Source organism: Narcine bancroftii, chromosome 3 (assembly GCF_036971445.1).
Source record: "Narcine bancroftii isolate sNarBan1 chromosome 3, sNarBan1.hap1, whole genome shotgun sequence".
Classification (NCBI taxonomy): domain Eukaryota; kingdom Metazoa; phylum Chordata; class Chondrichthyes; order Torpediniformes; family Narcinidae; genus Narcine; species Narcine bancroftii.
The window spans coordinates 162,040,861-162,064,280 of record NC_091471.1 but is presented as its reverse complement, the minus strand read 5'-3'; the positions used below and the strand labels follow the sequence as shown (position 1 = coordinate 162,064,280).

Sequence of the window (23,420 nt, the reverse complement as noted above, 5' to 3'; positions counted from 1 at the left end):
TGTGGTCTGACTTAAGCATTATTCTTGCATTCTTTTGATGACAGAAATCCATCTGTTTTCTGTTCACCTTATGGGTAGATATTTGAAGTAACCTCTATTACACTCAAATTCTTGTTTTGCTCATGTTGTCAAATTAATCATCAAGGGTAATGTGAGATTTGGAAGAAAAAAAAAGCTCTGTAACACTTTCAGGATTTGTTGTATAATATGTCCTTTTTTTTGAGTAATTTCAGTTACATTCAGAAATATTAACTCTCAGCCAACATTAAATGTAAGTCTTCAAGTCTTCCTACTTCATCACATAAGGAAGTAGTTCATTGCTTGTGAGGGATTTTAGAATGTCGGGAGATCATGAAGGGTGCTCTCCAATGCGAGGTCTGGTATTCCTCTCTCAGGAGTCGAGACCTTTTCTACAGCCTGATTCACTTGGGGTGGTGTCCATGTTGGAAGCGTGTTTAAATTTAAATCCCAGTCATGTTCTGTCTTCAATGACATTTTCTTACATTATGAAGCAGGAGTTATTTAGAACCACAGAGCACAACAGTGCAGAAACAGGCCCATCTAGTTTGTACCAAACCTCGTCCCATCAACCTGCTCCTGATCAGATCCATCCATACCTGTCCCATTAATGTATCTATCCAATCTTCTTTTAAATGCCAATATCAAATCCATATTTACCTCCGCTGGCAGCTCATTCCACACTCTCAGACGTTCCCCCAAATGTTCCCCCTTACACATTTCACCTTTCACCCTAAATCCATTTCCTCTTGTTGTCTCACATAACCTCAGCCGGCTTGCCTTTCCTCTATCTAAACCCCTCATAATTTCATACACCTTTATCAAATCTGCTCTCATTCTCCAACTCTTCAGGAATAAAGTCCTAACATGTTTAACCCTTCCCTGTAATTTAGTTTATGGAGGAGATGCTGTGAGACTATTCCTGTCGACTGCAAAACTCTTTGATACTAGGTTGTGTTTGGGTTGGAAGAATTTAAACAATTCATACGGAGCAGGGAAAGATTTTCAATTAATTTGGGAGCAGTGAGTTTTCATGCAGAAGGAGGTGTAAGGGAAGACAGATGTAACATCAGACATAGGCTGATGAGGACAGATCCAAATATTTGATGGCTTAATGGTGCAATTTGTTGAGCTGCTATCTCATCAGCAACTGCTGTGAACTTTGTACCTTCTCGTTGTGACCATATAGTCACCTCTTGATGCCGGCTGGTAGGTTAACTAGGCATTGTTCATTCTTGAGCAACTACCGTTGACCACGGATTTTGGAGCTTACCCTGTGGAGGTGGGGCTCCAGTGGAGGGATCGTGGTTAAATAGGGATCGGACAGGATATGGAGTTGTAGAGCTCCAAGAGGATCTCAGGCCTAGCTCGTCCATGCCAGGTCAACCAGGTTGTCTGTCTGAGCACGAGTAGCTACCATATGTTGTATCCTGCTATAATATTCGGAAAAGGGTGTGGAGTCAGGAGCAGGGCTTTGAACTTTGTGGCAGAGGCCCAAAATGATGACTTCAGTTGTCTCTACTGGCAGTTCTGACTCATCCATGACTCGTACTTCTAACAACTGCAGTTTATGACTGATATGCCGGCAGAATTCCTTCTCGATCTGTCTGAGCAGCTGCGACGCTGTGATTGAGTAATGCATTTTCAAGGCATTGTTTCCGGTCCACCCAGAAAGATAAGTTGCGAAAGCAATTGTTCATTTCAAAAGACAAATTATCTGTTCCCTTAGCTTTGGAATGAATCTTAAATTGGAATTTCCTCTGTATTTTTGCTTCCATCCACCAGGAAACCAGTTGTAAGATTTGGAAGGTGGAGTTTCTTTTTGCCTTGTGGATAACTGCAACTCAGAATCATACAGCATGGAAAGAGGTCCTTTGGTCAACCATGTTCTTGCAGACCATCAACTATAATGGATCCATTTACACTAATCTTATTCTCCCTGCATTCAAAATTCAAATCTATTGTCTGAGTGCGTATGTGACATCACATGCAACCCTGAGATTGTTTTTCCTGTCATCTCCTCCTGGCACTGTTCCCCATCAGTCCAATGGGGAGCTCCTGCATGTCTTTGAATTGTGGGTAGAAATCGGAACATCCAGGGCAAAACCAAACAGTGAGAACGTGCAAACTCCACACAGTATTGGAGGTCAGAATGAATCCAGGTTTTTGGGGTTGTGAGGCAGAATGTTCCAATAATGGCACCACTGTGTTATGGAGTTTTACAGCAAGGAAACAGGCCCTTCAGCCCTACCTGTCCATCCTGATCAAGTCACCTACCTAAGCTAGTCCAGTTTCCCTGCATTTGATCAATATCTCTCTAAATCTTTCCAACCCGTGGGCAGTTTAAATATCTTTATAAAAAGACGTGGTGTCCCCACCTCTACCACTGGTTCCATAATCCCCTCCACCCACTGTGAGGAAAAAAGTTGCCCCTCAGGTCTCTTTGAAATCATTTCCCTCTCACCTTAAATCTAGCCCCCAACAATTTTAATTATGAAGAATTCCTTTTCTTCCCACTGATGCTGCTCAATCCGCTTGGACTGGCCCACATGGAAACCCTCTTGCAGTTTATACCACTGTTGCGAGCACTTGTACCAGTTCGTCCTTTGCTGCTGTTTCCAAGACAAACAGTCCTTCGGGTTTTGTGTCAACATTTATCCCTCATTAAAAGTGACCAGGACAAATATTACTGGTTATTATTACATTGCCATTTATGAGAACTTGCTGTGCACAGTTTAGCTGCCACAGTTTTCCCCAGACTGTGCAATGATTATGCTTCAAAAGAAAATAAGTATTTCATTAGTTCATTTTCATTTAATTTTTAAAAAAAATTATTTAATCTTGATTTGGAGATATACCGCAGTAACAGGCCCTTCCAGCCCACGAGCCTTGTGCTGCTCAAATGCACCAATGAACCAGCCAACCCCATATTTTTTTGGAGGGTGGAAGGAAACTGGAGCACCCAGAGGAAACCCATGCAGATCATGGGGAGAGTATACAAATGCAATACAGACAGTGGCGGATTGGCACTGGAATAGAACTGTGCTAACTACTATGCGAACCACGTCACCCCAAGGTTCCTGCCCTTCTATTTTATATGAATGTATCTCTGGTAGAGTTAATCTGGTGGATTGCTCATGAAAGAACCCTTCTTACTTAAGAAGTATGATGTGACAAGTGAACTTAAGTGCTTGGGGAGATTGTGAATTTCTGTTGGACTCCTGCTACTAACTCTCAGATGTGCAAAATTTGCCACTGTTCGTCACAGAAATTGAAGAAGCTGAAAGTGGAGCTACACTTTGGAAATTTGGCTTAACTTGCTAATTGTGTGTTCAGTTAGCCGTTTAATGAGTCAGACAGACTCCAGACTGCTTGGATTTCTTAATGCCTGCTGTATAGTCTAAAGCAGATGAGTGACCACAGAGTAAAAATGCACCCGGTATTTATTCTTGGAGGTTGGTGAAAATGGATTTGTGATCCTGCTTAAGTTACCAATTTTATCGCCAATAATTCACAGTGGCAACCACCCTCATGTTTTACAGAGCTTCTCCTGCTCCAAAGCCCACAGGAACAACAGTGCAAAAGGTACGTGACTTGGTGTGGACGGGTGAGTACTTTGGCATGCTGGTGCTCGCTTTCAATTTCAAGCATCAACAAGCACCCATTCTTGGTGAATGCATGCTGGATGGGTTGGCCACGGTTCCATCTCTTCTGCACTACTTTGGAAAACAGGCAGAAATGCATGAAGAGGCCATTCAAATTAGAACCTGGAATTCACTATTACATGCTGAGATTTTGCTGAAGTTATTTTTGCATCCAAATTTAAATGTGGTAAAAAAATACATCCAGTCTTACTGATGGCAGTGAAGAGTAATTGGCAAAATAACGTATTGAGGTAAAGTAATAGCCTTCCATAAATGTTGCAATCTGTATCTTTCAGTCACAGAATCAAAGATACAGCACAGAATTATGTCCTTTGACATATATACCATTATCATGTATATCACAATAAAAAGAACCTTGACCCCCCCTGAGTCTGTACCAATTATTGGCCCCCAATATACCTGAATCCATCATTAATCCATTTATTTTATTCTACCCAGATTCTAATCAGTTTTGTCCAGATTCTCCCACAGGACTCCACACCAGGGGCAATTAAGTGTCCAATGAATCTACCATCCTGCAGGACTGTAGGATGTGGGGGTGGGGTGGGAAGGGGTGGAAACCAAAACACTAGGGGATCCTGAGTGGAGACAGTTAGAATGCAAACTCCACCCACACTTGAGGTCAGGATGTAACCCATTTCTTTGGTACCATAAGGTAATGGCTCTGGAGCTGACCTCTGTTACTCATTGCAGTGTTAAATGTTGGGGAAGGATAGGGGTGATTGGGATGGCTGACTGTCAAATTCCACAAAAAGTGATAGAGATTGGAAGCTGAGTGGATTCATGAATTTTGGAGAAAATGTATACCATAACTACTTGTTAAGGAAGTTTAGTTAACGTCTGCAAGCACATAGATAGAACGTCGCAGCGCAGACCAGGCTATTTGGCCCATGATGTTTTGTTGACCTTTGTAAACCTGCTCCACTTTTCTTTGCACTAACCTGAGGAGCTCCTTCTTCACATGGAGGGTGGTGGGTATATGGAACAAGCTGCCAGAGAATGTGGTAGAGGTGGGAATAATTGTTCTAAAGACATTTTGACAGCTCATGTTTAGACTCCTTTAGAGGGTGAATCTCAATATAGGGGAATTAGTGTAATTATTTGAAATTGACAGTAGGGGACATGGGATATCCAAATCATGTACAAGCGGGAGTTGTTGAAACCAAGTCAAAAAGACAAAATGGAAACAGGCTCTGTGGCCCATTGTCTCTTCTGCCAATGACCCATTTGCATTAAAGCCACATTCTCATCAACCTATCCCACCCCCACCCAATTCTACCTCTTGCACAGATATTCTGGGGAATTTCCAGTGCCCACTTAACCATGTTACATTTTAGCCATGAATTGTGGTATGACTAATCTATCAGCCATAAGTCAAGTGGCATCACGTTTACATCCATGCATGAAGACTGAGGGTTCAAATCCTACCAAAAAGGATATCTGGTGCAAAGTTGAGGGAATGTTGTACTCTCACCAGAATCACTGGAATTAGCAATGCCCCCTTCATCTCTCAACCAATCCCACCACTGGATTAACTGGCCATTAACTTGTTGCACTTTGTGAAAGCTCGCTGTGCACAGATGGGCTCTCAGGTTTTCGCTCACTGAAGTGGTGATAGTCAACTATCATCAACAACCCTCCGAGTATTGATTATAGTTGGCTGTTAAATGTTTCCAAAGGTCTCGCCATCCCTGAAAATAGTGTCAGAATATGCTGAGGACTGGGTTTACTGCATTTTCCTTTCTCTCCCATGCCTATCCCATGTCCCCATTTGTCGCAACAGATTAAACTTCATGGTGTGCGTGGGTGGAGTAGTGCTTGAGGTAATTGAGGGACATTTTGCTTCCACTGACACCAGCAATTCCTCATTTCCTGTTTTCAAAATTACAGCACCCGCTCAGGACACAACTCTTCCATTATCTACTGTGAAAGTCACTTGCATGGAAAAGGGAAGTGGAACACAATTCCAGTGTCTACCATTGGGTTCCAAGAAAAACTATGCAGGTTGTTGACACTGACAATGGTGTCCACTACTCAGATTGAGCCATTCATTTCTTGCCTTTTTTTTCCAATACGGCTCCTGAATTTAGCTCATTCTAAATGTGAGCCAAAAAAATTATGGCTGCGTAGTTGTGAAAAAAAATAGTTTATTGTTAATTTGTATTATAATGTCAATTAAATCATAAACAAAATTGAATGGTCATTCCTGTGCATCCTATTTTCTATGGAGCAATGGGATCGCAAGTCCAGAGCTACAATTTTTGGGTTTCCAATGTTACATTTAATTTTTTTTTACAACATGGTTAAAGCTGATTCCAGCTATTGAGACCGTACGGCCCAATTAACCTATAACCCCAAACACTTTTGGAGGGCGGGATGAAACCAAAGCACCCAGGGAAAACCCACTTGGATCACAGGGGGAACATGCAAACAGACAGCACCGGATTTGAACACTGATCACTGGTGCAATAATAGTGTCACACTAACTGCTGTGCTAACTATGCCACCCAAGTTAAGTTCTGGGGTATGTTTTAATTTGGGATTTTTTAAACTTTTAAATAGTTCTTGAACAAAAATGAGGTGCGACTAACTAGCAGAGCAATAAGGGTTGAAACTGCAGATACATCCCACCCAAGATCTCTGGGAGGCTGGAGAAATGATATTCCTCCCTTGTCACCCAATGGAAACTCACTAATGTAAATCCTTTGTTTAGTTCTGATGCTTGGATAAGCGTCAGTGTATTGAATTGAATTGCTTATTGTCATATGTGTCATCATGCTGTGAAAAGTGTTGCTTTGTGTGCTATCCAGGCAAGTCAACCAATATTTAAATACAGCAGGCGGTGCAATAATACAAAAAAAGTACAGAATGTAGTGTTGCAGTTAGTCACAGAGTGTACTGTTACAAAGACAAAATGTAGGATATAGAGAAAAATAAAGTTAAAAATGCAAGCCATTATCTTTTACCAAGGTGGGGTCCATTTAAGAGTCTGATAACAGCAGGAAAGGAGTCCAGAGGTTCATATTTTTGAGCTATCCGCAGACAAGTGTGGAATGGGGAGTTCACATTTTCAAGTTCACCTATGTTTGGTTTAACGGCACGGTTGCGGGGAGGGGGGGAGGGGGAGGGGAAAGAAGAGTGTGTGACTCGGGTCGGATAGTCCTTTAATGTAAGAACATAAAGAAATGGGAACAGATTTAGTCCATTCAGCCCATTGAGTCAGCTCTGCTATTCAGATCATGTTGATAATTTTTAACAACTTTTTTTAGAAATACAGCATGGTAACAGGCCCTTGTGGCCTATGAGCCAGTGCCACACACATACACCAATTAACCTATAGATCCCACTATAATAGCATTGCGCTAACTTCAACACTTGTTTTGACCTGCATAGTATTTCGGGAATGCCTCTAATGAACCTGCACATGGCACACATTTTGTTTTGCATGTTTTGTGTGTGTTTAACTTGTGTTTTTTGCCCCCTTGCTTAGGATGAGTCCAGAGAGTGTTCTTCCCCTGTTGCGTCCATTGCTCCCTTGGTTCCAAAGTCCACCCCTCCAGCTAGCTCGGCCTACAATAAGACGGCTCGGCCTTTTGGTGCCACAGCATCCTCGAGGGTCTCGCCTGCCCCCCTATCCCCTGCTTCATCCCCCCTCACTTCGCCTCCATCACAGGCATCCACTCTCCATCACTCGCCTGCTCCCATCTCGGCTTCTCCACAGCACGTGCATGCCAGTGTCGGCACCAACGGGCGCTCGCCGCCGGTAACTGCAGCCAAATCAGCGGTAACTCCGTCCGTTAATGTCCCATGGCAGCCCAAGGTGTACAATACACCCATAAACCTGTACTCCTCTGATAATGCCTGTGAGGTGGCAGAGGGGCAGAAGAGAGGACTGAGAGAGGGCCAGATTGATGCCAAACAGCAGAATGGGTAGGTGGCCTCCCAGACTTCTTCTCTGGTAGACTGCGAAGCAAGCGGCAGGTGCTCATCACCGTGGTAATGCCCATCCTGCCCTTATCCCAGGGGAGCGAGAAGCACTGGGATTGTCTGATTTGGGCTCTGTCACACAAGCAAGGGTAATCTCCATCCATGTTCTTGCTCTGCCACAGTAACGTGAGGACAGTGCATTGAGATCCCTGACTGATTTCAACTGGCCAACAGTTGCAATACTTTGTATCTTGCATGCAAGTCTGTCTGGCTAGAATTTGCATGGATTTCTTCAAAGATTCATGCTTAAAAGCAAAAACCTAGTTTGTTTTCTCCAATTCATGAAATATAAGTTACTGTTTTTTAAATTTTTCCGTGAGTTAGGAATTGGATAAGTACTTGAGAATATTTTGTGAAGAAATAATGGAGTGGAACCACCTGGAGAGGTTTCAAAAGGCTGTCTCTGATGACAGCATGAATGGCCTCTTTGCTTTATTATGAGGGTGGCCCTATTACCATGATCTTTTCACTGGCTCACTGCTTTGGAACCTGCTGCAAATTAAGGTCATGCACATTTAGTTGCACAACACCCTCTACGTGATAGATCATATTGAACACATTTGCTCGAAGTAGACCTCCTGTGTGTTGACCTCCCCCAAGGCAATCTTGGAACGCACACTGATTTTTTTGGATAGGGTGGACGAGTGAGCCATTCAGAAACGAATTTTCTCTTTGGTAATTCAGTCTGTAAACACATGCGCAGAAAAGAATAAGCAGCAAAGAGCTTTCCTCCACCACTTTGGAAGGGGAATGCTTGGAATCCACCATTGCTTTGCAAGTGGAAATTTCACGGAATTTTCAAAAGTATTTTCTAAAGAATTTAAGTTCATGTAGTTTCACATCTTGTTCTCAGATGGTAGGTCTGTGCAACAAAAATCTGCTTCGCAAAGGCAGAATTTGATGCTGTTGAAATGTTAGTGCTGCAATAACTGGCTTGCCCCTATATATAGTCTAACTGGGGTAATTTTATCTGGCTATATGCTACCTGCTAACATAGCCATGACTTTTTGACCTGATTTAAAAACCTAAGCTACAGATCTGTTTAAATTCATAACAAATTGATCTTAAGTTTTAATTTAGGATTGTATAGAGGCCATTGAGATTATTGTCTGAAGGATCTTACCAAATTCTTTCAGGGCAAGAAAATAAGATCCCAAGATACTAATTCTGGTTCTTTCTAACAATTATAGTTTTGAACTTTGTTTTCAAAGGCAAGTCAAAGAATTCCAGTAGAGTCCTCCAGTTCTCCTGCAAAATCTAATGCATTGTGTCACACAGGTACTGTGAATATTCAAGTTCAAGTTTTCTCACCTGTACTGAGGTACTGAGAAAATTTGTTTTGCATACAATCCAGCTTGTCAACCCACATGTAATAAAGCAATAGAAACAGTGTAGAGGAGCAGAGAGAGGTCAGTGAAAGACACTACACGCATATACACAATTTTAGACTGGAGAGAGCACTCAAAAACAAAATTACCTTTGTGTGACATTTTTAAACCTACTTGTGCTTTAACAAAAAAAAAAAATTTTTGCTTTGATTTTTGCGAAGGGGCTGATCTAATTTTTGCACCTCGATCTGTGCATCAAGGCTTTTCCCACTGCATGAGGCTGCTCCTTGCTTCGTAGAGTGCAGTCAGTCCAAGCCTCAAGACAACCTCGAACAAGAGTCATGTTGCCTTCACCCTAGCCAATCCCTGATTGGACAAGATCTGTTTCATGGCTTCCCCATGAGAGCAGCTATTCATCCTTTTCCTTGAGGCTTGGATTAACAAAATAGGAAATTTAAAAAATGTTGTGTTTATTGATGAAATGTGATATTTTTCTTTCTCTTTCAGGGTCAAGTTGTATCCAAGTTAGTGCCTGTGTTACTGCTGCCTGTTCATTTCTTACTGACTAGCCATGCATGTTTTTCATGCAGACTGATTGCATACAAAGTGCTCCTTTCAGCTCTCATTTTGCTGTGGCTCATCTATATGCAGTGCACAAGTGCATTGGACTGACATCGGTGCCCAGTCAGGGGGAGGGAGTGTATTTGATTTCTACTAGAATTTGCCTGTGTTTTTCAAATGTGTGCTCATTGATGAACAAAATTGTGTGTTGGAGAAGAAAGCGAAGCTTGGCAAAGAGTTTGGTTCATTAAACCGGATTGTCCCTGCATGGGGTTAGATTCATCCTAAATTTTCTTCCCATTTCTGTATCACAAAAGAATTCCCTGGCAGAATTTACTGAGGCTAGAGATTTTTAAGTTTTTCAAACTATTTCTTTTTCTTACTTGGGAATAAATCACTTCGAGATGAGTGCATGCTTTGTGACTTTTGTAAACTTTGGAAGTTAATGGTGTTCTGGTGAGCATAAAACTTTTTCCTTTGTTCTTTTGCACATACCATTTCTTCAAAGAAATCTGGGGGCTTTCCACTGCTGAACCTGAAAGTGAAACAGATCAACAGATCTTTTTAAAAAATAGTTCTTTTTTTTTCTAGAAAAATATTGTTTCTCAAGAGGATGGTGTACCTTCTGCCTCAGATCAGGAAGTTTGAGTAACATTTTTAAGCTTGTGATGTTTCTGCTGCATTTGTTTGAAACTAGAAAATTGAAACATATTCCAAAACTTAGTTTGCAATTAGTATTTTGTCAAAATACACAATAGATGCAAAAGGCTGTGAATTTTTTGAAACCAACAGTACAAAGTCTTGGCTATTAAGAGTGGTTTCATCTTTCTGATTGGTTCATAAGAAGGTGCATGTTGATTGATACTGCACTTGTTGCTTGCTGTCCTATCACAGAACAGCAGTTGAAGGATACTTCATCAACTTGATGCACTAACTCCTTCCAAAAATCATTATAGGGCAATGGTTGTGCTGTGGGAAAAGCTTAGTAAATTCCAGGTACACCAAGAGAGGTTGAAGAGCAGGGAGAAGTCTGAGATCAGGACACAGGCAGAAATGGAGGAAGAAAGGCAGAGAAGGGTGTGGGATGGGGAGAGGAGCAGGGACCAGCATTAGAACTTCAGCTTTGATGTTAACAGTAACTGTTAGCTAAATTTGTGTTTTATTTTATGAACAGCGCACTGCCAACATCTAGTAAGCTTGAATGCAATTCAAGGGGGATATAACAAAATTAGCTAGTCTAGTGGTTAGCACAACACTATTATAGCACCAGCGACCTGGATTCCAATCTGCTGCTGTCTGTACGGTGATTGTACATTCTCCCTTTGTCTGTGTGTGTCTCCTTCATTTTCCTCCCATGTTCCAAAGATGAACAGGGTTAGTCGCTTAATTGGTCACGTGGATGTACTTGTACTTGGAAGATTCTGTCACTGTGCTGTGTCACAAAATATGTCTGTCTCAATGTGATCAGGAAGGTTGCTTTCTCCTTCAGGTAACAGAAAACTTGCCCACCTTTTTATAAAAAGCAGCCGAGACTCAAGAGGAGGCTGCAAATCAAAACCTAATGTTATGGCTTTTTAGTTAAGAGTATTCAGGCTGTGGCCCCAACGTCACCCAGCCGCAATCCACATGGTGGCAGAGTAGGCTCGACATCTGAATGGCCTTACCATTTTACTCCTAAGAGTCAAAACCTCTGAGTTTTTTTTTGCTTCACATGTGAGATCTTTTTCTTGTTTAATAATTAATGTGACTCTTTATGCCATCTTTATTTCAAAAGATATAATTTGATCCACTTCTGGTTTCTATTGATAGAAGTGTTAATGGTTGGTCTGAGTGCTTATGCAATATTGACTTAATCCAATGAGTCAACAGACGTTCTAAATCTTAGCAAAAAGTGAGATAGGTTTTTAATGCCTTTTTGAAAATGTCAACATGGCAAGATAAATGTTGTCTGTAAGTCAGATTATCAACCTCGACAAAACCCAGTTGGCCCAATGGACAATTAGAAATTAAAACTCATCATCCTGAGTTTTCTCAGTTTTGAATAAGCAGATTGGTGAAGTGACAAAGAACCATTCTGCTGCTACAAATCACAGATAATGCCAGCCTTTATTGTTCACCCCTTTGTCCCTTAAACTGTGAAGGTGGTGGACAGACAATAAATTGATAGGTCTGGAGTCAGGTGTCGGCTAGATGGATTAAGGAAGAGAGATTTCCCCTTGAAGAAGCTGAATCATTTAACAATATTCTAGTCATTTGCGGTCACTATTACTAAGACTACCATTTTTTTTAAAAATTGAGCATAATTTAACAATTAAGTTCTCCATTTTCCAAGGCATTGTTCAAACTTGTATCTCTTAAACAAAAGTCTAGAACTTTAGCTACGAGAAGAATAACTTAAATGCTGAACCGCTGTATCCAAAGAATTGATAAGGTTGGTGCTTGTGGTTCATGCAAGCCTCTGTGCTGACTTCACCCCCACCCCCTTCTCCTGTAGACTATCCTTTTTCTCAGTTGCATGAAAAATCTATACATATAGTCTCTGATAAAAGGTTCAGAAAAGCCTCTGGGATAAGGGTGTCAGCACTAATGTTGACTCATTGAAATTGGACAGTTGTGTTCTCTGGAGTAAATGCTGGAGGAACTCAACGGATCTTACAGCATCCATAGGAAGTAAAGATAGATAACCAACATTTCAGGCCTGAGCTCTTCTTTAAGGTATAAGCAAAAGGCAGGCAGACTTCTCAATAAAAACAGAAAGGTGGAAGAATGGGAGGGGGAGAAGTCCAGACTAACAAAAGCTGTTAATTGGATATGATAAGAGAAAAGGTGAGAATTTATTGTGGCTCTGTTAAAGGAGACAGAGGGAAAAGGGAAGAGAGAGAGAGACAGAACTAGAAGAAAGGAGACGTGGTGGGGGGGGGGGTAAACGGAAACCAGAGAAGTTGATGTTCATGCCGTCCAATTGGAGGGTGTGCACATGGATTATGAGGTGTGGTTTCTCCAATCTCCATGTGATCTTATTCTGGCAGTGCGAGAGACCATGTCAACAAGGGAGTACTACGGGGTATTGAAATGGGTGGCCACTGGGATGGATGGAGCCTAAATAAGCAATCTCCCAGACTGCGCCCAGTCTTTGCGATGTACAGGAGACTACAGTGGCAGCACGTGACCCCTGTAGGTTCACAAGTATTGCTTCATTTGGACAGACTGTTTGGGGTCCTGAATGTTGGTGAGGGAGGATGTGTGGGCACAGGTGAAACATCTCCTGTGGTCACAGGAGGAGGTGTAATGGAGATGATTGGTGGAGAGGGAGGCGTGGACATGGGAGTCAAAGAAGGAGCGGTCCCTGTGGAAGGCAGAGAGGGAGAGGGAAGGGACAGACAGGGAGATGGTTTCACTTAGCACTTTGGCTGTACACCACAATAGTGTGGACCTCTCAGTGGCCACCCATTTCAATTCCCCTTCCCATTCCCTTGCTGACATGTCTGTCCATGGTCTCATGCACTGCCAGACTGAGACCACATACAAATCTTCTGTCTGGGCACTGCCCAACCAGATGGCATTAATATCAACCTCCAGTTTCTGTTAAATCACAACCCCTCCACTCAATTTTTGTTCTCTCTCTTTTCTCTCTGCCTCTTTTCATAGAGCCAAATCAATTCTCACCTTTTCTCTTCTCAGATCCAATGAACACCTTTTGTTTGTTGGTCTGGACTCCTCCCCCTTCCCCACCTTCCTCTGTCTTTGCTGAGATGCCTACCTGCTCTATGAAGAAGGCCTCAGGCCCAAAATCCAAAATATCGTCAATCTATCTTTACCTCCGATGAACTCTGCGAGACCAGCTGAGTTCCTCCAGCATTTACTGTGTATTATTACTCTAGTCACAGTGTCTGCAGACATTCATGTTCCACTTCACTGGATTCTAGAGTTGGATGCATTTTTTTTTACCATTTAGTTTCCAGGAGACTTTGGCTTCCAGATGGCTTCATAAATTTCACTGCCTTTTGTATCCAGTATAGTTGGTGTCAGTACAAGGCCAGCCTTTATTGCCCTTCTGAAGATGTTTTTTTTTCACATGGAAGCATTCCCCACTGTGCTGTTGGGAAGGCAGTTCCATGGTTTCGACGCACCGGCAATGAAGGAATGGCATTGTTCTTGAAGGTAGATCACAATAAAAGGTCTCAAACCAAAACGACTGATAATTTCTACTTGCAGGTACTGCCTGACCCACGGAGTTCTTCAGCAGCTCATTGTTTGCTCCAGATTCTCTGGTTTTTTTAAATCTTGAGAATTGATACATTTTGAACCTTGTTCCGGTTTTGCTCAATTTAACCAATCCCATCTGTGCATTAGAAGCTTTATTGTTTCTCAGTAAGGTTCATGGGAAGAATTGTTTATTGTTGCTTTTCTCTTTTCCCACCTTCGGGAACTGTATATCTGCTTTTCTGCTTGCTCCAACATTGGCTACAACACTCGTTTACATCTTAAAAGGACACAGCAATCGAAACGGTAATTCTGCAGCATGATTGGCATCTGCATCCAACAGAGAGTTCCTTTGTGCATGTGCATGAGTGCGTGTTCGATGCACAGTAACCCGGCAAGACCTAACATCACGACGTCCTAACTTGGCTTGTGAGAGTAATGCTGGCAATGTCGGGAGCAAGAGATCACTAAGGAGGTCTAGTGCAGGATAATTACATCATTAGAAGGTTGTGTTTCTGTAGCAATGCCACTTCTTCCCATAGCTGTAGTGTTCATTTGTCTCCTCCAGTTTATCTCAGCTAGATTAATTTATACATCATCTTCTTTCTAGGAACAAATATGTTAAATACCAGGTGCTTGGTTAAAGAGGAGACTCATTTTGCCTCCCTTTTCTCCATTGCTCCCTTCAAGTTCTACACCTGACCCAATAGACTGTTGCTATTCATGAGATTCTACATCTGTTGGTCTTGGGTATTGCTGCAGTATGCATTGCTGCCAGCACCAGGGGGGATCCTTGGATCCTCGGTGTGGAGAGGTGGTGTTAGGTGGGATTGTTAGAGACATTTTTTTCCTTGGGCCGTAGAAAGCTGAGGAGCGACCTTATTAGGTTCATAAAATCATGACTGCTAATCAGTAAAGTGAATGGTCACAGTCAGTTTTTACAGAGTGGGGGAAGCTAAAGCTAGAGCCATCAATTTAAGGTGAAAGGGGGCCCGAGGGACAAGATGGTGGTGGAATGAGTTGCCAGGGGAAGTGATTTGACATGGTTGCAACATTTAAAAGATATTTGGGTAGGAACATGGATGTAATTTAGGACTAAATGCAGGCTCTAGTAGATAATTTAGTCAGCATGGATGAGTTGTACCTAAGAATCTGTTTCCACACTGAATGACAGACTCCCAGAATTGTTGTCAGGAGTAGGGAATGGAACAAGGTTCAAAATGCCAAATCTCCTCAAACTTAGAGGCTTAAAAGGAGATGAGGAGAAAATGTAGAGGCATTTTTCTTTCCAGTAAAAGTTTCTGTCCCTGTTCTGTACACCAGCGTGATACCTCTCTCGATGAGATCATCAATCTTAGGACTGAGTCTCATACTGGCCGGACCTGGTGTGCTTTTATCTGAATAATTGGCAAGGCTGATTACAGTAATTAACAAGCAGACAAGCTCTGAGCGGGAGTGGACTCCTGATCCTGCTCCACCATTCAATAAAATCATCCCCAACCTGATTATAACAGTACAACATTCTGCCAGCTTTCCTAATTACACACTGTATCTGCTATGAATTGAACTGTCCACAAGAAGACATCTCAGATCTCTGCAATCTCTCACCTTTTCAATAATACTCTCTAATTTTTTTTCTGCCAAAGTGTACAATTTTGCACTTTCTCACATTAAAGTACATTCGCAAGATCTTTGCCCACTCACTTAACCTATCTCTATCACTTTGTGGCCTATAAACATACTACATTTTTATACTAGTTTTGACATTAGAAGGATAAACTTAATTCTGACTCACATTTGTGTGTGTGTGTGTGTGTGTTCCATAGAGATGTAATCCTACTGTGGCTTCCAGCGGTGGGAATCTCAATAGCTAGAACCTTACTTATGATTCCTTACCTGCAGGTCACCCAGGCGAATTGTGTCCAGCGCCTATTCTGATGTCCAACATCATCACCAGCTTAGCGATCAAAGCAAGAAGCGTTTAATGCAAGACACTGAGGATTGGCAGCCCAAGACAGGCACGGCCCAATCCCGTTCATTCTCCATCCTTGCCCAGATGACTGGCACTGAGCACAGTAAGTCATGGTTTATATGTGTAGCCTTTGTGAGGAGAAGGACAAGCATTTATTATTCTCCTGCATTCGGTGTCATTGCTTTTTTGTTGATGCAGCTCGATTATGTTATCCATATAATGATAATAAGTTTATTATCATATATATTGTTCAGTGTACAGATTCTTGCTGCACCCACACAGGTACTTCACATAAATCCCATCTACAGTAGTGTACATTGGATTCAATTGAAGGGAGATAATAAATACTAAAGAAGATAAATAATAAATATTCAGTTACCAAGAAAATGCAAAAAAAAAGTGATATTCCAATATTGCAAGCAAATCCTTCTGTGGTCCCAGAGTAGCTTACGGTTAGGGTAGTATGGGGAGGTTCAAGAACCTCATAGTTGCTGGTTTAAAAACTGTTTTTGAACCTAGAGGTGCTGGACTTTTGGCTTCTGCCCAAAGGTAACAGTAAGAAGAGTTTTTGACAAAGGTTTTTTATGATGTTAGCAGTGCCACACACAGATGTCTTCACTGGATGGGAAATCGAAGCCTGCAATGGACCTGGCTGTGTTTTTTTTTAAATCTTTTGGAGCCTTCTGTATTCCCTGGCCCCTAGATTACCAAACCAGGCCATGAAGCAAGCAGTCAGTATACTTTCCACAGTGCACTTGTAGAAGTTCGTTAGAGTTTCCAATAATATGCCAAATCTCCTCAAACTTAGAGGCTTAAAAGGAGATGAGGAGAAAATGTAGAGGCATTTTTCTTTCCAGTAAAAGTTTTTAAAAAATGGAAGACATTATTCCAATTTGTTGTCACATACTGAGGTACATTGAGGAAGTTAGTTTACCCACACAATTTAATTAGTTATCTTGAACATAGCACAGCAGTAACTTTTTTTAACTAATGTGAGATGCGTTCAGGAGTCTGATGACAGCAGGAAAGAAACTCATTGAATCTGGAAATTTCTCCCTTCAAATTCACCTATCTTCTGCCCAATGGGAGGCGGAGGGGAAGAAAGCGTGGCCAGGGTGGGATGGGTCCTTTAATATGTTCCCAAGACAGGAGGAGGTACAGACAGAGTCGATGGAGGGGACGCTGGTTTGCATGATGGCTTGAGCTGCATTGTAAAACGATCTCCAGTTGTTAAACTCAAGAGTCCAGCCATTTCTCAGAACAGTGTGTCTCACTGGAGAGGTGGTATTCAAATACAGAGAGATGTTCAGCAAATTACAGCACATTCCCATAGCCATCTTTCTTGTGAAAAGGAACAATGAACAGGGAAGAGTGAATTCGCTTGTTAAAGAATAAATGTCCACAGCTTCAATGCTTTATTCTGTCGAAAGACCCATGTCTCAGCTTCAGGCATTATTCATTGACCACCACCCAACTATCTGCACTACTGAAACAGCACATGTTTTAGCACTACTACCCAGCATACTCATCATCAATTTATTTATTTATTTAATTCTTCTTCTCTTGTGTGTTAATTATTACTTAAATTGTTGTTGTTTTCTGTACCTTGGAAGCAACATCAGGTCTGACTTCGCAGTTACCACACAATGAATAAAAGATTGCTTTTTGGGAAATAATTTATTAACATTTGAACAGTTAAAAGACAAATACAGAATATCACATGGTACAATATTTTCATACTATCAGTTGAAAACTTATTTAAAAGAAAAATTGGGCACTAGCTTAAGATTACCTGAGAGTAGCTGCTATGAAGACTTAATTACAGAAACTGTGATAGTAAGTATATTTATTACAAATATGTACAGAAAATTGCAATACAAGGGAAATGATGAAGCAATGTACCAACCTAAACAGGGTTGGGAAAAGATTTAAAAATACGAATAAAGAACGAAACATGGGGGGAACGATGCACAGGGGCCATGAGTAATACAATAAATACTCGGTTTCGTATGATACAATACAATTGGCTACATAGATTATATGTGACATCACAAAAGTTAAAAGAATGGAATCCAACACTATCAGACAGATGTTTCCATTGTAAACAAGAAATTGGATCAATATTACACACAATTTGGACATGTACAAAGGTGAAAACTTTTTGGGAGGATTTAAACTTAATATTTAAATAGAATTACAAAAAATAAGATACCAAAAGATCCAGAAATCTTCCTGTTAAACATTATAAAAGACAAGAAATTAGGCCTAAAGTTAGACAGGGCTCAAAAAAGATTTACTGTGATTACACTCGCAGCAGTAAGAAAGTGCATAATGATAACTTGGAAAATGGAGGCAACCTTAAAATTACAACAATGGAACATAGAAATGAACAAGTATATTCCATTTTTAAAAAAATTACCTACTATTCCATTTAAAAAAAATTACCTTCAATCTAAAAGACAAATATATTTTATTTGAACAAATTTGGGAACCATACATAGAGTATATTAGAAACCGCCTATTTCAGATCTTCATCTCTTAAAGTGATAAGTTACAAGTACGACAATAATTAAATATGGAATTTTGGGTGATACGATTTCTTTTTCATTTCATTTTCTTTTGTGTTCTTTTATTGTTTATTTATTTTTCTTCTTTTAGGGCACACATGTCAAACTCAGGCCCGCAGGCCAAATTTGGCCCGTAATGTAATTATATTTGGCCTGCAAGATCATATCAAATATGTATTAGAGCTGGCCCGCTGGCCGCCGCGCCAGTATAGCGCATGCACAGCTAATACTACAAATCCCAGAATGCTTTGCAAATGCATTGGCGCCGGCCCGTCAGCCCACTAATCGCCCCCACCTCCTCTTTTTACTTTCATTAGCATCTGTTACCTGTCGCCCAACTCACATGTAATAAACCCCTTACGAAAAATGGCCAAACAAAAGACAGAAAACAGGACCTTTCAAGACAGGTGGGAGACAGACTATATGTTCATCATTTTAAAAGACAAACCTGTTTGTCATTGAAGCAAGTTGTTCTTTTTTTGACTTGTTGGCTTGTGTAAAAAAAAACATTTAAAAGGAGCTTAAAGGCTATAGAGAAATATTATTTATTGAATATTTTATTTCTCATTTGTTAATGCTTCTTCTGGAAAGAGTTTAACCAAAACTATTATTAAACATTTATTTTAATAAGAAAAAGTTTAACATTACATATGTTGAAAGAAGAGAAAACATGCAGATGTTGTTGAAAATTTTCAATAAATATTTAGTTTGGCCCACGACTTAGTCCAAGTTTTTAATTTTGGCCCTCTTTGAATTTGAGTTTGACACCCCTGTTTTAGGGGATGGGGAGGGTAGGAGGAAGGGGGGAACAATGTCACTGTATATATTTTAATGCTGAATGCTTGTATATATTGTAATTGACATGGTTCATGCCGAAGTATTAAATAAAAAATTATTTAAAAAAAGATTGGGGTCTATAGCCTTGCCCTCCTCGCCTTCCTCAGGAAGTGTAGGCACTGCTGAGCTTTCCTGACTTATGAGAAGATGTTGTGAGTCCAGGATAGTTCAACCCTTGTATGCAGCCATGGAACTTTGTGCTCTCCAGTCTCTCCATGACAGAACCGTTATGTATAATGTAGAATGGTTGACCTTTGTCCTCCTCGAGTCCACAATCACCTTTGTTACCTTGTCCACATTGAGACTTAGATTGTGGTTCTTGCACCATTTTACAAGACTTTCAACCTTCACTCTGTAAAGTGACTCATCGTTGTAGTTTACGAGGCCACAAATTTGCTGATTCTGTTGGAAATGAATCTGGCAGTGTCATCATGTGTCAGCAGCATGAACAGTAGCAGGCTGAGCACCTTTCGGTACAGCAGTGCTTGGCATGATGGGGCTTGAGGAAGAATTATCAGTGTGGCCCATCTGATAGTGAACAGAAGAGGTTGCAGAGACATCAATGTCTTCTATCCATGCACAACTTTCATAGAATAAATGCCTTGAGGTGTTTTGTGGAAGTGTTCTCATGATAACCTGGAGAGCTGTAAAATGATGAGAGGCACTGATTGGGCAGACAGTCAGACTTGTTTTCCCTGAGGTCAAAATGTCACACATTAGAGAACATGCACTTAAGGTGGCAGGAAGGGCAGAGGGAAAACAAATATAAAGATGTGTGGGACATTTTTTTTTAACACTGGGAATGGTAGGCTCCTGGAATTGGCTGCCATGAGTAGTGGTGGAAACAGACACAGTGCTAGTGTTTAAGATGTTTCTAGATAGACACATTAATATGCAGGGAAAAGGGGATATGCATTATGTGCAAGGAGCAGATTTAGTTTAACTTGGGCATCCAGTTAGGTGCAGATGTGGGGTGAAGGGCCTGTTCTTGTGCTGTACTGTTCAATGTATACCAGTTCTGCCATTCCATTGGATCCTGGCTGATGTGCACTTTCTTTTTACCTGTTAGTTTACTCGCATTGATGTGGGAGAAAGTAATGCTTTTGTGTGAAACCTCTCTCCCATTTTTATTGAAATGGTCAAATTCCACTACCTGAAATTCACCAGATCTTGAATAGTTTTAATAGATTGTATATTAAAATTATCTAATAAATTTATTGTCAATAAATGCTCCAGATGTGCTCTATAAAAGGTGGTCCTGACATTTTATTTGAGGGGAGGGGGCATTTTCAGGGTATCTGAGAGGTTAAGACCAGGCCATTGAAATTGCAGCTCAGTAGTACAACAGTGGAAACTGGGTAGAGGCGAGAGATCAGCGATGGTATGCAGAGTTTTTGGGTTTGTAGGAAAACATGAGGGGACAAGGAGGCCAAAAGACATTTGAAAGCAGAGAAGAAATGTTTCAAACTCTCATTTTGGCCTAATTGCTCAGCTTGTACTTCTCCGCCTGATGTCAATAGATGTGCAAATATTTGAAAGAGCAATGTATTGAGGGACCTGGAGAACCAGCTTAGATCATCCATGATCACGTGGAATGGTAGGACAGGTTTGAGGGGTCAAGTCACCTACACCTGAACCTATTTTCTGATGTGTGTTCCTGCATCAACAGCAAGTACATAGAGGATACAAATCAATCTCAACTGAGTTAAGTGGAACAGATGCAAGAAGCTGAATTGCCTCCTCCTGCTCTGTAACATTGTGTCTCTGTGCACTTGCACGTGTGTGAGTGAATGAGCAAGTGTGAATAAAGGTGGGTGTGTGTTTGTGAGAGGAGAGGGAAGGAGAAAAAAGAAAAAAAACCCAAAGGTACAGAAGCCTGAAGTCTGCAATCTTTAGATTCAAGAACAGTTTTTTTTTTCCCCCAAAAGCTATCAGACTCTTGAACTCCCCATGTCACCCGAACCATGACTCTACTCCAAGACCACCAAAGGTTTGTCTGCCTAACTGAAACAAAACATCTTCTTGCCCTACTAGCCAACTGTGAATATTTAATATATTTTTTTCCTTTTTTTTTAAATTTTTTCCCCTCTTTTTGGTATCTTATTTGTAACTTATACTTGACCTATTGTTAGTGTATTCGACATACCTGGGAAGCTGCAGCAAGCAGAACTTTCATTGCATTTATAATATACTTACGAATATCATCAGTATACTTATGTATATCAAACCACACCAATGAAAGTTTGCTTCTTAAATAAGTTGATTGTATTTTCTATCTGGCTGTTGTTCCTGACATTTTTCTTTGCTTCTCTTCCAGTGGAACCATCAGTGAGTGAGACCAGCAAGAAGACAAGGTAAGAACCTGGTTAAGTTCTTTGCACAATTTGGGTTTGGCTTGTTATTCCAATACAAGCTGGTGTGTTTATTAACAGCTGGAGTGCCTGTTAATGATGTGATATGCTTGATTTGATGGGAGTGCACATTGCAATGAAACACCACTGTCCGTGAAAGATTTTCAGGAAGGAATCAGCTATGTTCAAAGAAAATTGGTTTAAAATGGTACCAATCCAAAGCTGAATATCAAACTGTTTTGGCTGGCTCGTTAAAATGTACTCACCTCAAAGATGCCACAGCTTATTAATGAGCTCTTGGTTGACTTATTCGGTATAGAATAGATTTTCTGCTCTTTTATTAATGTGAATTAAAATTATTTAGCTGCTTATTTCTTGGGCCAAGAGTTTTGCAATAGAATGGTATGACTTCTCTAGATCCTACCTGTCACACATTGAGATGGTCTCAAGGATTGGGTCTGACTGGAAGACACTTCTCTTTTCAGGAGGTGATCTTTTGTTGCCCATAGTTTTTTTGGCCCTTGAAAAGCTGATTGGATTTCCACTTTCAAGGCTTTGGTATCAGTAAGGGATGCAAGCCATATCTCATAGAAACATAGAAGATAGGAGCAGGAATAGGTCATTCGGCCCTTCGAGCCTGCTCCGCCATTCAATGAGATCATGGCTGATCTTAAAGTTCAGTAACCTGTCCCCGCCTTCTCTCCGTAACCCCTAATTCCCTTGTACTGAAGAAATATATCTAATTCCCTCTTAAATATATTCAGTGAACCTGCCTCTACTGCCCTCTGTGGCAATGAATTCCACAGATTAACCACCCTCTGGGTAAAGAAATTCCTCCTCATCTCGGTCCTAAATGGTTTGCCTATTATCCTTGAACCATGGCCCCGGGTTCTGGACTCCCCCACCATTGGAAACATCCCTTCCGCATCCATTCTGTCCAGTCCTGCCATAATTTTATATGTCTCTATGAGATCCCCTCTCAATCTTCTAAACTCCAGCGAGTACAATCCCAAATTGCGCAATCTTTCCTCATAAGTTATTCCTGCCATTCCAGGTATCAGCCTGGTGAATCGCCTTTGCACTCCCTCCATTGCAAGAACATCCTTCCTCAGATAAGGTGACCAGAACTGCACACAATACTCCAGGTGGGGTCTCACCAAGACCCTGTACAGTGCAGTAAGGTATCCTTATTCCTATACTCAAACCCTCTTGATATGAAGGCCAACATACCATTTGCCTTTTTAACCACCTGGTATACCTGCATGCTTGCCTTCAGTGACTGGTGCACAAGAACCCCTCGGTCTCTCTGCACTTCCCCATCTCCCAATCTATTGCCATTCAAATAGTAATCTTCCCTCCGATTTGCATTACCAAAGTGGATAACCTCACATTTATCCACATTGTAGTGCATTTGCCATGTATCTGCCCAGTTCCCCAATTTATCCAAATCACATTGGGGCTTTTTGACCCCCTCTTCAGTGCACACAATCCCTCCTAGCTTAGTGTCGTCTTGAAATTTGGAGATATTACATCCAATCCCCTCATCTAGATCATTAATGTAAATTGTGAATAGCTGGGGTCCCAGTACAAATCCCTGTGGCACCCCACTGGTCACCGCCTGCCACTCAGAAAACGAGCCGTTTATCTCAACTCTCTGTCTTCTATTTGCCAGCCAGTTCTCAATCCACATCAATACCTTGCCCCCAATCCCATGAGCCTTGATTTTGCATGCCAGTCGTTTATGTGGGACCTTATTGAAGGCCTTTTGGAAATCCAGGTACACCCCATCTATTTTACCTGCCACCATTTCAAAGAATTCCAGTAGATTTGTCAAGCACGATTTACCTTTTGTAAATCCATGTTGACTCTGTCCGATCCCTTCTCTGCTAGTCATATGCTCCACTATTACATCCTTAATAATGGATTCCATC

At 41.2% G+C, this 23,420-nt stretch overlaps 1 protein-coding gene across 9 annotated transcripts in view; it reads left to right on the top strand.

The window, feature by feature from the left end:
* The window catches only part of pdlim5a (PDZ and LIM domain 5a), a 270,064-nt gene that overhangs the window by 170,070 nt on the left and 76,574 nt on the right, over window positions 1–23,420 (top strand). For 3 of the 9 annotated variants that reach the window (XM_069925683.1, XM_069925685.1, XM_069925684.1), the window contains exons 4-8: window positions 3,561–3,603; window positions 7,174–7,613; window positions 14,051–14,068; window positions 15,665–15,837; window positions 21,456–21,492. In XM_069925683.1, coding sequence (XP_069781784.1) covers window positions 3,561–3,603; window positions 7,174–7,613; window positions 14,051–14,068; window positions 15,665–15,837; window positions 21,456–21,492 — 711 coding nt within the window. Of the gene's footprint in view, window positions 1–3,560; window positions 3,604–5,602; window positions 5,688–7,173; window positions 7,614–9,505; window positions 9,523–14,050; window positions 14,069–15,664; window positions 15,838–21,455; window positions 21,493–23,420 lie in introns of those variants that run through there. The other 6 variants (XM_069925688.1, XM_069925690.1, XM_069925687.1 and 3 more) reach the window with 6 other exon arrangements.